Source organism: Pseudophryne corroboree, chromosome 11 (genome assembly GCF_028390025.1).
Source record: "Pseudophryne corroboree isolate aPseCor3 chromosome 11, aPseCor3.hap2, whole genome shotgun sequence".
NCBI lineage: Eukaryota > Metazoa > Chordata > Amphibia > Anura > Myobatrachidae > Pseudophryne > Pseudophryne corroboree.
In genome coordinates, this window is record NC_086454.1 from 329,809,578 (window position 1) to 329,824,002 (window position 14,425).

At 51.6% G+C, this 14,425-nt stretch overlaps 1 protein-coding gene across 2 annotated transcripts in view; it reads right to left on the reverse strand.

The window, feature by feature from the left end:
- BCAR1 (BCAR1 scaffold protein, Cas family member) overlaps nucleotides 1-14,130 on the reverse strand; it is a 153,088-nt gene extending 138,958 nt beyond the window's left edge. The window contains exon 1 of one of the 2 annotated variants that reach the window (XM_063945748.1): nucleotides 13,628-14,130. In XM_063945748.1, coding sequence (XP_063801818.1) covers nucleotides 13,628-13,639 — 12 coding nt within the window. In that variant the 5' untranslated portion in view covers nucleotides 13,640-14,130. The remainder of the gene's footprint in view (nucleotides 1-13,627) is intronic. The other variant, XM_063945747.1, reaches the window with a different exon arrangement.
- Between the last annotated feature and the right edge of the window lie 295 nt (nucleotides 14,131-14,425).

A 14,425-nucleotide genomic window follows, 5' to 3' on the forward strand; every position in this document is an offset into this window, starting at 1 on the left:
ACTGACAGAGTCTATTCAGTCTATTATAGAACAAAAAAAAAAAACATTGAATAATTACCTTCTCCTGCAACTGGCATGTTACAATGAGACTACCGCAAGCCATTCCGGACACTGGTTTTAGGTTTGTGAATGGCTTCATTATCACTAATGGGCTCATTACACATGCGGAAACGCCCACTCGTTAGTAGGATGAAGCCGACAGAAATTCAGCAAAGCTGCGTGAACCTTTGGGTGGCGCCGGTTCCCGGAGCCCAGCTCCTTCCTGCAAAGAGGGAAACGGTCAAATACCGCCACTCGTTCCGGTCCACTCCGTGCGCATGCGAGAACTCGGGTCAGACTCATACGCCACTACTAATTAGCGGCGCAACTGCCGGTAGTCAGGATCGTGGGAACAGCAGCTTGTCTTAGGGCTTAATTCAGCATGGATCGCAAAAGCAAAATCTTTCTCTAATGGGCAAAACCATGAGCACTGCAGGTGGGGCGGATGTAACATGTGCAGAGAGAGTTAGATTTGGGTGGGTTATATTGTTTCTGTGCAGGGTAAATACTGGCTGCTTTATTTTTACACTGCGATTTAGATTTCAGTTTGAACACCCCACCCACCCAAGTCTAACTTTCTCTGCACATGTTACAGCAGACGCAACTCAAGACGGATTGTATAATTACTTACTTGTCAAGGGCCATTGAACAAAAGCAACATATATATTGTCAATTGTAACGCATTCCGGGGGTCATTCCGAGTTGATCGTAGCTGTGCTAAATTTAGCACAGCTACGATCATTCACACTGACATGCGGGGGGACGCCCAGCACAGGGCTAGTCCGCCCCGCATGTCAGTGCCGGCCACCCCCGCAGAAGTGCAAAGGTATCGCATAGCAACGATGCCTTTGCACTTCAAGAGTAACTCCTGGCCAGTGCAGCTTTAGCGTGCTGGCCGGGAGCTACTCATCGCTCCCTGGCCCGCAGCGGCTGTGTGTGACGTCACGCAGCCGCTGCGGCCAGCCCCCCCGTTTGCAGGCGTGGCCGGACCGGTCCCACGAAGCGGCGCCCAAACGCCCCTCTTCCGCCCCCTCCCGCCCAGCGATCTCCTCTGCCTGTCAATCAGGCAGAGGCGATCGCAGCCCTGCTACGGCCTCCGGCTGTCTGGCATGCACCGACGCACACTATGGCGCTGGCACATGCGCAATAGGGACCCGTTCACTCGTCAGCGACAAAAAGCTGTGAGCAAACGGGTCAGAATGACCCCCTCCATCTGTACTTTTAGGAACAGCAAAGTCTATATGGTATAAGAGAACACAGCATAACCATTCCCAGCATTGAATATGCGCAGGAGAGACCGCCATCCAGTTAGAGAGCTTTGCTTCAAGAACATCAGTGACTATACAGTATGATAGATGAGATTCCCTTGGCATCACTGCCTGCCCTTTACTGCAATAAACTCTCTATGGCGTAGATTTACTAAAACGTCTGAAAAGTGCTGCTGTTACTGACAGCAACCAATACAGGGGTTAATTCAGACCTCATCGCACGGCGGGCGATGAGGTCTGAACTGTGCATGCGTTCGCTGGGCTGAAGGGGGCGGGCCAGCAGCGTTTTGTGGCGCGGTCTGGGCAACACAGGCGTGCCTGGACCGTACAGGGGGCGGGCTGCGGCGGCTGCATGACATCACACATAGCCACTGCGACCCGGAACGCAGCAAAAAAGTTTCTAGGGACTTACTCACCGGGTGCAATAGCATCACCGCCGTGCAATGCTATCGCACCCGTGCAGCGGGGGGAGGGCCAGACTAGCCCTGAGCTGGGTGGCTGATCATAGCCGTGCAAAATTTTGCACGAAAACGGTCAGGTCTGAATTACCCCCACAGTTCATTCTTCACATGAATAAGTGATCGTGATATTTGGCTGTACACATTCCTGAGAATTCTGATAGGCCAGCGCAAGGGAAAACGCGCAGTGGGTTGGACGCAAGGTGCCGGCGTTCCAACCATTTCTCTTACGCACTGCGGCCACCGCTTTGAATTGAAATGTCCCGTTAATCGTTATGGAACTATGGGGGTCATTCCGAGTTGATCACTCGCTAGCATATTTTCTCGCCAAAACTGCGCATGCGTATGCACCACAATGTGTAGGCGCATTGTACGGATACAAAGAGGATCGGACCTGGGCGATGGATTTAACGAAGAATCCATTTGCACGCCTGATCGCAAGGACATTGACAGAAAGAGGGCGTTTGTGGGTGTCAACTGACCATTTTCTGGGAGTGTTTGGGAAAACGCAGGCGTGTCCGAGCGTTTGCAGGGCGGGTGTCTGACGTCAATTCCGGGACCAAAAAGACTGAAGTGATCGCAGCGGCTGAGTAAGTCCAGAGCTACTCAGAAACTACCAAGAACTTTTTTGTGCCGCTCAGCACACTTGCAAAGCAAAAATACACTCCCCCATAGGCGGCGACTATCTGATCGCAGCGCTGCAAAAAGTTGCTAGCAAGCGATCAACTCGGAATGATCCCCTATGAATGGAAAGGAGAGAGATGATCTCAGTCTCAGCTGGCAAAAGGTATACTCTCCACTGAATAAGCCCGTCACTTTCTCCCAGAAAAGCAACAGTCGCCATAGCGAATAAAGTGTAAACACGCTATTGCTTTGTCCTGGTTTTGGAAATACCTTTCACACATATTACACATGCCGATAACACTTATTGCATACATGTGTGAAAGTTACATTGTTCTGTGATTTTCTGTATAGAAGTGTTTTCCATGCTCAGTCCTCCTAGGGGCCAATTCAATTAGCTATGATAATTTCTCACCCGCGAGTAACCCATAGGGGTGTGTATAAAAATCAGTGGATCCAAGGAGAGATCGGACCACAGGGGGGGGCAAGTTTCTCTTCCATTGCGGGCACTTCTACACTGCCCCCCCCCCCCCCCCCGCCCCCTCACCTCCTTGTAGGGGTGAGTTAATAGAATTGATCCCTTGTGGGGGTGAGTTAATAGAATTGATCCCTTGTGGGGGTGAGTTAATAGAATTGATCCCTTGTGGGGGTGAGTTAATAGAATTGATCCCTTGATACTCCTGTCAATCACCTTGCAAACGCCCACGCAATCGGATTTTTCACACCATCCCGTTGCTGAGCGACGATGCCCGTTGTTGTTGTCCGAGGTGCGGGCGCATTGTTGTGCATACGCTGTGAACAAGCCAGGCGACAATTAAAGACCCCGATACACCGCAGCGATCTGTCTGAGGCGATTTCCCTTGAAGTTTCCTGGGAGTGGTTCCATACGATTCGGTACATTTTGTACGTGATAGAGCTTATGCGATCCCAGCCATGCCTGCGGGAGCTGACATATCACGAGTGTAGCACTAACGATCTAGGAGAGCCGATCCGACCCTCGCGGGAACGCGCATCGGATCGGAAACACCTCCAAAATGCCCGATTTCACCCAATATATCGGCCCGAATGCCCAAAATTGGCTGAAATCGGGCATTATCGTTCTAGTGTATATGGCCCTTTACACTGTATTATTAGGTCTATGGTGCTGGGATGTCATTGCCTATTGTATTCATTTTCAAGTCAGTGATGTATGTTTCCACCTTTGAACTTCAAGTGAATGGGGGAGGATTTTTCCGGCACCGGGCAGGATGCACTACAAAGACCAGTTGTAGAGTTTAGAGGACAATTGCTCCAGCACAAACACTACAACGTACAGATGTGACACCAGAATATGTTTGCTGATTCCTCACAAGGCTCAGAGCAAACCTCTCCCACGAATAAAGCTCTATTGTCCAGCGCTCTGCTACCGGAGAGAGAGCACAATGAGCCACTGGCAGGGAAGGGGTTAACGAGACTTCCTTTCCCAGCAAGGCTTCCAGCTGGATGTCCTAATGGCCGCTTCCTTGGGTCATTCGGCTCCTGTTGCACCTTCCTTCCTAGCTGCGGCATTGCACTGTACCAATGTTGGAAAAACACTCTGCTTAGCAGGAATGTATAAACAAGGGCTTCGGCTGAGACTTGTTAGCGGGCCGACACCTGCATGTTCAGGCCTATAATGTACCCTGAGGACATGAAAACCAAACAGCACTGTACACAGCAATCGTCTACCATGCAGTCAATGTTCTCTTCTCCCTGCAGGCAACGGTCAGAGATTCCCAGTGTGTGCAATGCGTGAGGTTGTGTTTGCACGCTGGAATGTTAGTTTGTGCCAGTCTGTGAATGTATGCATCTGTAGGAATACACGTGTATTGCACGTCTGAATGCATGTGTGTGAAACGCATAGGCTCACTTAGATTCCTATGTAGGAATACGCATATCTTTTGCATCTCTGAAAGTAAGTGTGTACATTTATGCATGTAAATGACTAATTCACTAAGGTGTATTATACCAGCTCCCCGCAGGGCACATTCCTGATGACGCGAGGGGAGAAGCGCAGATGTCTGCAATGTAGTGGGGGCGGATATCTGCTTCTTAAGAGAATGTCAGCTTAACACTACAGACTGTAACCTCTGTGGTTGGTTCATAGCTAAAATCTTCAAGGTTACTGTCACTTGGAAACAAGACTGTTGTTAGCGAAACGCGTCGGGTACGGTTAGGTTTCTTATGATAAATGTAAAGTTAGGCTGGGTACACACCACACAGGCATGCCAGTGGATCACGCCAACAGAGCGGTCAATTCAGGTAAGTATACACACTTACCAATTGGTCAGGACACCCAGCTGGCCGGGCATTTGAATTTGCATGCCCCGCTGTGATGTCAGCCCCCTGCAACGAGTGGACAGGCAGTCGGAAGACCGTCTATACACACAGCCAGATGCTCTGATATATATTTTTATTTATCGGCCAACGGATGTGCTGCACAGCCGACGCCATATGTCTTTGAACAACGTCATTGGGTGTACACACCTGCCAACGGGCCCGCAATATATCAGCCATTTGCTCATATATCGCCTAGTGTGTACCTGTCTTTAGACTCAATGCTCCAAGTTTTTTGTCCATTGTCTCTAATGGAGTTGCCTGAAGCAACCAATCAGCTTGTACCTCTCATTTATCTAGCACAGTCTATGAAATGACAGGTAAAAGCTGATTAGTTGCTTCTACATCTCCCTCTTTAGGAAGAAATACATTTCAGGTAATTGCTGTGAAATGCCGTCGGGACAGTTGGAACTGAAGAACATTGCGCCCACCTAAACTGTCCGTTTTCACTCTCACCCCACAGAGCATTGTGTGGTGCACTACCGGAATTCCTGGGGATGTGCACAGCCGAAAATCGCTGCGGCACAACGCCCAGAACTAAATGCCCTCCTTATTCGGAAAACCCTACCACCATTTTTCCTTTATAATCTTAATGGATGGTAAAACAACCTAATTATTTAAATGACGTGTAACATGTCTTTTGTTTCATATTTTACATTTTTAGGGACAAGAATGAGTCCTCCGAGGCCCATTCCCTTCCCCCCACATACCTGGCCTAGGGGGTCATTCTGACCCGTTCGCTCGCTGCTTTTTAATGCAGCAGAGCGAACGGGTCCCTACTGCGCATGCGCCGTAGTGCGCCGGCGCATGCCAGACGGCCAAAGGCCGTAGCAGGGATGCGATCGCCTCTGCCTGATTGACAGGCAGAGGCGATCGCTGGGCGAGAGGGGGCGGAACGGCGGCGTTTGGCCGCCGTTTCGTGGGTGCGGTCCGGCCAACACAGGCGTGGCCGGACCGAACGGGGGGGGGGGGGCGGGCCGCAGTGGCTGCGTGACGTCACATGCAGTCGCTGCGGGCCGGGGTGCGATGAGTAGCTCCCGGCCAGCACGCTAAAGCTGCGCTGGTCGGGAGCGACTCTTGAAGTGCAAAGGGATCGCCGCTGTGCGATGCCTTTGCACTTCTGCGGGGAGGGGGCCGGACTGACATGCGGGGCGGACTAGCCCTGTGCTGGGCGTCCCCCCGCATGTCAGCGAAGATGATCGTAGCTGTGCTAAATTTAGCACAGCTACGATCATCTCGGAATGACCCCCCTTGTGCAGCTAGAACTGGGAAGGCCCAATGCATTTGTTTACAGATATTTATGTTCGGGGAAATACGGATTGTCACTAAGAGTGCCATTCTGGGAATTTTACCAAATTCAATATTGATATATTTGTATCACATTAATTTTGCACGATTCCGGTCAAAATGCCAGAAAGAAGAACCTTACATAGACAAATGTCCCTCCATAATAAATGCTTACGTTTGCCCTGACTGTTCCAAGAGCGCAGCGACAAGTACAGCATTGAGGAATAAATGAATCGTGCAGATGTTTGTAATATTTCATGAGAATTTGTGCCAAGGCAAATTTTCTATTTGTTTAATTATAAATCCTCAGTGAAACATATTTGCATAAATTATTCTGTGCAAATGAGTAGAACTGTTTAACGCTGCAACATTAAAAGATGGATTCTCAAATTAGATATTTGTTCATGATCTGGGGATCTAGCTGCTAACAGGGGATACGTAGGATATCCCGGCTGATGGGATGCCGACTGTCATTATACCGACAGCGGCATCCTGTCTGCCGGAATCCTGGTAGCGAGTCGCCGCGCATTGCTGCACTCGCCACAGGTTCTATTCCCACTCGGTTGGTGGTGTGGACCGGTATCCAGTCTCTAGGTTGACAGTAACTAGGTCGACAGGGTCTCTAGGTCGACAGATCAAAAGGTCGACACGAGTTCTTCACTTTTTTACATTCTGTTTACCGGTGAAATGCCGGCTGTTGGGATTCTGGCGTCGGCCTCCAGCTGGTTTATTGACTGCATCGCGCTGACGGATTTGTAACCTACATGTGTACATCGGGCAGTAACCCAGCAACAACCAATGATATGTTTACTTTCATTGGCCTGACTGCAGCAGATGACAAAGCTGATGCCTTATTGGTTGCTAGGAGTTACAGAGCAATGCTGCACTCTCCACAATGTTATTCAATGGCATTTTTAATAAGGAGAAGTGTAACCGTAAATAAATTCCAAACTATTTCCAGCTCGGTGGTTGGGAGCGGGGAAGTTTCTGTGACAGACTTTTCCGTTGTGAGAGGAAATTCCCGGCTTTCACCGTACCCTTGACAGTGACCAATGAGCGGTCTCTGACTGCGTTCCTATGAATGTGCCAAGTATGTGAGCAATCAGCCACCAATAACTGCTGGTGGCTATATAATGCTGAGAAATAATCATATACTGTAGCCTGCTATATAGTACAGTACGTGCAATCCTTCCGTCCACCCACTGATCCTGTTTGCTTTACAGCCTGCTATCTGTTGGTAAATGATTAATGTTCCGCTTCTTCTATACATAATCAGCGCTGGGGCCCACTCACTCCAAGAGGTTAAGCTATGCCGGCTATTCCATAATACCAAGATCTGGGCCAATTATTTACAGAGATTTGAGCTGTTGCCAAAAGGAAATTGACTCATTTTTAGCCTGAGTCCAACTCTGAAATGTGGATTTGGAATAACGAGAGCAGTTTTCTAAGCACTGTCTATTTCAGTCCTGAAATGTGCACTGGTGATTAGCGGTGTCACCAAGTCGGGATTCTTTGCGGTAAAAGCAGTATGGAACGTGCATAGCCATAGGCACATGTGCCAAGCCCTTGGGATTCTTTTCGGTAAAAGCAGTATGGCATGTGCCTAGCTATAGGGACATGTGCCTAGCCATCTGGATTATTTGCGGTAAAAGCAGTATGGCATGTGCCTAGCCACAGGCACACGTGCCTAGCCATCGGGATTCTTTGCGGTAAAAGCAGTATGGCATGTGCCTAGCCATAGGCACAAGTGCCTAGCCATCGGGATTCTTTGCGGTAAAAGCAGTATGGCATGTGCCTAGCCATAGGCACAAGTGCCTAGCCATGAGGATTCTTTGCGGTAAAAGCAGTATGGCATGTGCCTAGCTATAGGGACATGTGCCTAGCCATCTGGATTATTTGCGGTAAAAGCAGTATGGCATGTGCCTAGCCACAGGCACACGTGCCTAGCCATCGGGATTCTTTGCGGTAAAAGCAGTATGGCATGTGCCTAGCCATAGGCACAAGTGCCTAGCCATCCGGATTCTTTGCGGTAAAAGCAGTATGGCATGTGCCTAGCCATAGGCACACGTGCCTAGCCATCGGGACTCTTTGCGGTAAAAGCAGTATTGCATGTGCCCAGCCATAGGCACATGTGCCTAGCCATTGGGATTCTTTGCGGTAAAAGCAGTATGGAATGTGCCTAGCCATAGGGAGACACGTGCCAAGCCATCGGGATTCTTTGCGGTAAAAGCAGTTTGGCATGTGCCTAGCTATAGGGACACGTGCCTAGCCATCGGGATTCTTTGTGGTAAAAACAGTATGGAATGTGCCATAGGGATTGTGCTCAAAAACAATGGTACATAGCTGAATGCTTTTTTTACCCTTTTATTTGTAACTAATCTGTTTTTGCACTGTATTTTTGAGCAGCTGTTTTTGTACATGTACCCCTGGAAGTAATTACAGCTTTCATTTCACTGGATCTATAATCGAAAACATATATTGGCAAGGACGGATAGAAGGCCACCAGGTTTGTAAGAGATGAAAAATGAGTTCTGGTTGTAGGATATATTTTTCCAGTTGTATGGGCAGCTGAGCGGAGTTACCCCCTATGGAGCACTGCCATTCCTGAAATTCCTCTTATTTCATTACAAATATAAATTATCTTTTTCTGTCCAGACGCACACCTCAGGTTGGGGTGAGATGTTACCCGGCTCTCAGGAATGCTATTCTGGTTTAGCAGCGAGACTGAATCCTGAAGAGTTTGTTTTTTTATACGGAAACCCAGAAGGACAAAAAAGGTCACATTAATAGAATTCCTTTCCCAGCTGTGACTTCAAGGAAGAATTCATGATCAAGTATTGTGGACACCAGCACGGACTACCAAGAGGACATGATGCCACCCAGCCCAGTCCATCTCAGCACATCACTCGGGAGCACTACAATCCCCAGCATGTCATGCTTCTAGAATTCTCATATAAATACTCCTCTTCAATAGTTCTAAAGCTCAGATAGTTGGATACTACTGAGAAATAGGGATTATTTCCAGGGGCAGAGCTTTAAAAACTGGGAATGCGACGGGAAGTTAGGGGACAGGTGGAAACTATGTATTAAATGGTTGGTACTTTATCTCTCTCCAAGATTTGATATATTTCCCCCAAAGGATAGACACATAGGAGCTAATGCAGATGTGTCGCCAAGTTGGCCACAATTACTCCGGCACTGCATGCAGAGCAAGAAACACACATAGAGAATTCTACACCAGTGTCACACTAATAACAGGAGAGGTCATATGTAACATACAGTATACATGCATGATAGACGGGCCCTGACACATATGAGGGACAGGCCCGGATACACGCCCACATTTACACACTCAGAGTATATATATTATATTTTTGTTAGGGTTGGCACCATGGAGCAGTCACTTATTGCTGTCTCTGGCTTCCGTCCTGTCTGTCCCACCATTTCTTGGCTGTCTCTTATATACGGTCGCCTGGCAGGCTTCTCCCATACGGTTTTATATTGCAGGCCTTTATGCTGACTTGTGTGTTTCTGCTGTTGTGGTCCCTTGTCGGCTGTCTCGGTTCCCCTAGCCCCCAGCTCTGCTGTTTATGTCTCTCTCACTCATCCTAATGACAGTCTCTTTCATTCCTCCCCGCGGTTATGATTTCACGCTAGTCTCTGCAGCTCTCGCTGCTACACCTTATTCTCCCACACAGTCCATTCACTTTCTGACTGTCTAGGAGCTCACAAGACCCTTTCCCCAAGTCCTCTCTAGCAGTCTCTGGTTACCCCTGAGATCTCATAGTAACCCTCCAGTCTCTCACATCTGGCTATCAAACTCTCACATTCCCCATGTACTCAGTCTATCACCTCTGGCTGTCTCTCTTACAGCCCCCCTGCACTCAGTCTATCACCTCTGGCTGTCTCTCACATCCCCCCTGCACTCAGTCTCTCACCTCTGGCTGTCTCTCACATCCCCCCTGCACTCGGTCCATCACCTCTGGCTGTCTCTCACATCCTCGCTGCACTCAGTCTATCACCTCTGGCTGTCTCTCACATGCCCCCTGCACTCAGTCTATCACCTCTGGCTGTCTCTCACATCCCCCCTGCACTCAGTCTATCACCTCTAGCAGTCTCTCACATTCCGCCTGCAGTCGGTCTCACAGCTCTGGCTGTCTCTCACATCCCCCCTGCACTCAGTCTCTCAGCTCTGGCTATCTCTCACATCCCCCTGCACTCAGTCTATCACCTCTGGCTGTCTCTCACATCCCCCCTGCACTCAGTCTCTCAGCTCTGGCTGTCTCTCACATCCCCTCTGGCTACAGACTATCACCTCTGGCTGTCTCTCACATCCCACCTGCACTCAGTCTCTCAGCTCTGGCTGTCTCTCACATCCCCCCTGCACTCAGTCTATCACCTCTGGCTGTCTCTCACATCCCCCCTGCACTCAGTCTATCACCTCTGGCTGTCTCTCACATCCCCCCCTGCACTCAGTCTCTCAGCTCTGGCTGTCTCTCACATCCCCTCTGCCTACAGTCTATCACCTCTGGCTGTCTCTCACATCCCCCCTGCACTCAGTCTATCACCTCTGGCTGTCTCTCACATCCCCCCTGCACTCAGTCTCTCACCTCTGGCTGTCTCTCACATCCCCTCTGCCTACAGTCTATCACCTCTGGTTGTCTCTCACATTCCCCCTGCACTCAGTCTATCACCTTTGGCTGTCTCTCACATCCCCCCTGCACTCAGTCTCTCACCTCTGGCTGTCTCTCACATCCCCCCTGCACTCAGTCTCTCAGCTCTGGCTGTCTCTCACATCCCCTCTGCCTACAGTCTATCACCTCTGGCTGTCTCTCACATCCCCCCTGCACTCAGTCTATCACCTTTGGCTGTCTCTCACATCCCCCCTGCACTCAGTCTATCACCTCTGGCTGTCTCTCACATCCCCCCTGCACTCAGTCTCTCAACTCTGGCTGTCTCTCACATCCACCCTGCCACTCAGTCTCTCAGCTCTGGCAGTCTCTCACATCCCCCCTGCACTCAGTCTCTCACCTCTGGCTGTCTCTCACATCCCCCCTGCACTCAGTCTCTCAGCTCTGGCAGTCTCTCACATCCCCCCTGCACTCAGTCTCTCACCTCTGGCTGTCTCTCACATCCACCCTGCCACTCAGTCTCTCAGCTCTGGCAGTCTCTCACATCCCCCCTGCACTCAGTCTCTCACCTCTGGCTGTCTCTCACATCCCCTCTGCCTACAGTCTCTCAGCTCTGGCAGTCTCTCACATCCCCCCTGCACTCAGTCTATCACCTCTGGCTGTCTCTCACATCCCCCCTGCACTCAGTCTATCACCTCTGGCTGTCTCTCACATCCCCCCTGCACTCAGTCTATCACCTCTGGCTGTCTCTCACATCCCCCCTGCACTCAGTCTCTCACCTCTGGCTGTCTCTCACATCCCCCCTGCACTCAGTCTCTCACCTCTGGCTGTCTGTCAAATCCCCCCCCCCCCGCACTCAGTCTCTCACCTCTGGCTGTCTCTCACATCCCCTCTGCACTCAGTCTATCACCTCTGGCTGTCTCTCACATCCCCCCTGCACTCAGTCTATCACCTTTGGCTGTCTCTCACATCTCCTCTGCACTCAGTCTATCACCTCTGGCTGTCTGTCACATCCCCCCTGCACTCAGTCTCTCAGCTCTGGCTGTCTCTCACATCCCCCCTGCACTCAGTCTATCACCTCTGGCTGTCTCTCACATTCCCTCTGCACTCAGTCTCTCAGCTCTGGCTGTCTCTCACATCCCCCCTGCACTCAGTCTATCACCTCTGGCTGTCTCTCACATCCCCCCTGCACTCAGTCTCTCAGCTCTGACTATCACCTCTGGCTGTCTCTCACATCCCACCTGCACTCAGTCTCTCAGCTCTGGCTGTCTCTCACATCCCCCCTGCACTCAGTCTATCACCTCTGGCTGTCTCTCACATCCCCCCTGCACTCAGTCTATCACCTCTGGCTGTCTCTCACATCCCCCCCTGCACTCAGTCTCTCAGCTCTGGCTGTCTCTCACATCCCCTCTGCCTACAGTCTATCACCTCTGGCTGACTCTCACATCCCCCCTGCACTCAGTCTATCACCTCTGGCTGTCTCTCACATCCCCCCTGCACTCAGTCTCTCACCTCTGGCTGTCTCTCACATCCCCTCTGCCTACAGTCTATCACCTCTGGTTGTCTCTCACATTCCCCCTGCACTCAGTCTATCACCTTTGGCTGTCTCTCACATCCCCCCTGCACTCAGTCTCTCACCTCTGGCTGTCTCTCACATCCCCCCTGCACTCAGTCTCTCAGCTCTGGCTGTCTCTCACATCCCCTCTGCCTACAGTCTATCACCTCTGGCTGTCTCTCACATCCCCCCTGCACTCAGTCTATCACCTTTGGCTGTCTCTCACATCCCCCCTGCACTCAGTCTATCACCTCTGGCTGTCTCTCACATCCCCCCGCACTCAGTCTCTCAACTCTGGCTGTCTCTCACATCCACCCTGCCACTCAGTCTCTCAGCTCTGGCAGTCTCTCACATCCCCCCTGCACTCAGTCTCTCACCTCTGGCTGTCTCTCACATCCCCCCTGCACTCAGTCTCTCAGCTCTGGCAGTCTCTCACATCCCCCCTGCACTCAGTCTCTCACCTCTGGCTGTCTCTCACATCCACCCTGCCACTCAGTCTCTCAGCTCTGGCAGTCTCTCACATCCCCCCTGCACTCAGTCTCTCACCTCTGGCTGTCTCTCACATCCCCTCTGCCTACAGTCTCTCAGCTCTGGCAGTCTCTCACATCCCCCCTGCACTCAGTCTATCACCTCTGGCTGTCTCTCACATCCCCCCTGCACTCAGTCTATCACCTCTGGCTGTCTCTCACATCCCCCCTGCACTCAGTCTATCACCTCTGGCTGTCTCTCACATCCCCCCTGCACTCAGTCTCTCACCTCTGGCTGTCTCTCACATCCCCCCTGCACTCAGTCTCTCACCTCTGGCTGTCAGTCACATCCCCCCCCCCCCCCCCCGCACTCAGTCTCTCACCTCTGGCTGTCTCTCACATCCCCTCTGCACTCAGTCTATCACCTCTGGCTGTCTCTCACATCCCCCCTGCACTCAGTCTATCACCTTTGGCTGTCTCTCACATCTCCTCTGCACTCAGTCTATCACCTCTGGCTGTCTGTCACATCCCCCCTGCACTCAGTCTCTCAGCTCTGGCTGTCTCTCACATCCCCCCTGCACTCAGTCTATCACCTCTGGCTGTCTCTCACATTCCCTCTGCACTCAGTCTCTCAGCTCTGGCTGTCTCTCACATCCCCCCTGCACTCAGTCTATCACCTCTGGCTGTCTCTCACATCCCCCCTGCACTCAGTCTCTCAGCTCTGGCTGTCTCTCACATCCCCCCTGCACTCAGTCTATCACCTCTGGCTGTCTCTCACATCCCCCCTGCACTCAGTCTATCACCTCTGGCTGTCTGTCACATCTCCTCTGCACTCAGTCTATCACCTCTGGCTGTCTGTCACATCTCCTCTGCACTCAGTCTCTCAGCTCTCCCCTGATGTCACCCAGCAAGAAGGAGCAGAGAGAGGGGGAATCTCAGCACTTACCAAATAGTTCATTGTCTCACTTGTGCTGGATCCACTCGTAATCCAGCTGTCTAGCAGCGATCTGCCTGTGATCCAGTCTCCCCCGCTGGGGATCAGCACCAGATCTGGAGCCCACAGACTCGTCCTGCGCCCGGTCACTGTATTCCCAGCATCTCCCGGCAGCAGAGGGACTGTCACCGAGCAGCTGTGTAGCTGGTGCGTCTAATGTGTATCCAGGCTCTAGGTGACAGTCTCTGCCCCCAGCTGCTGTCTCTTTGTCTAGCGCCTTTGCACACAGTTTATAACCATCCTCTCGCCGGCCGGGATCTGTCTCTGTCACTCCCAGGCTGCGGACACAGTCCCTCGCCGCCTTCCAGCCTGGTCCCCGGTGTCCCAGGCTGTTCCTCCGGGTCGGTGACAGTGCGCACTGGGGGTCTGTCTCATGCAGTCTCCCGGTATTCCGGGCTGTCTCTCTGTCTCTCGCGCACAGACTGAGGCAGAGGAGAGAGGAGGAGATTCCGGGGGAGAGGTAACATTATCCCATCAATGCCTCAACCCAGACCCTCTTCCCAGGGACGCTGCTCATTGGCTGGCTGCGCTGGATTATGCAGATGAGCGCAGGGGGCAGGGGGAGGTGCGCTCTCCTCTAGGTGAAGGAGGTGTACGAGTGCCGCGGTGTGGAGGCAGGAGACATGCCGGGCAGCGGGGCCGCTGGGGCGCCGGGAGGAAGCCGAGTCACACTGCACAGCATTGCACTCCACAACGCTGCCGGCTGTGTGACTGTGATGCCGCCGAATGTTTCTATTGTATTGGAGTAAT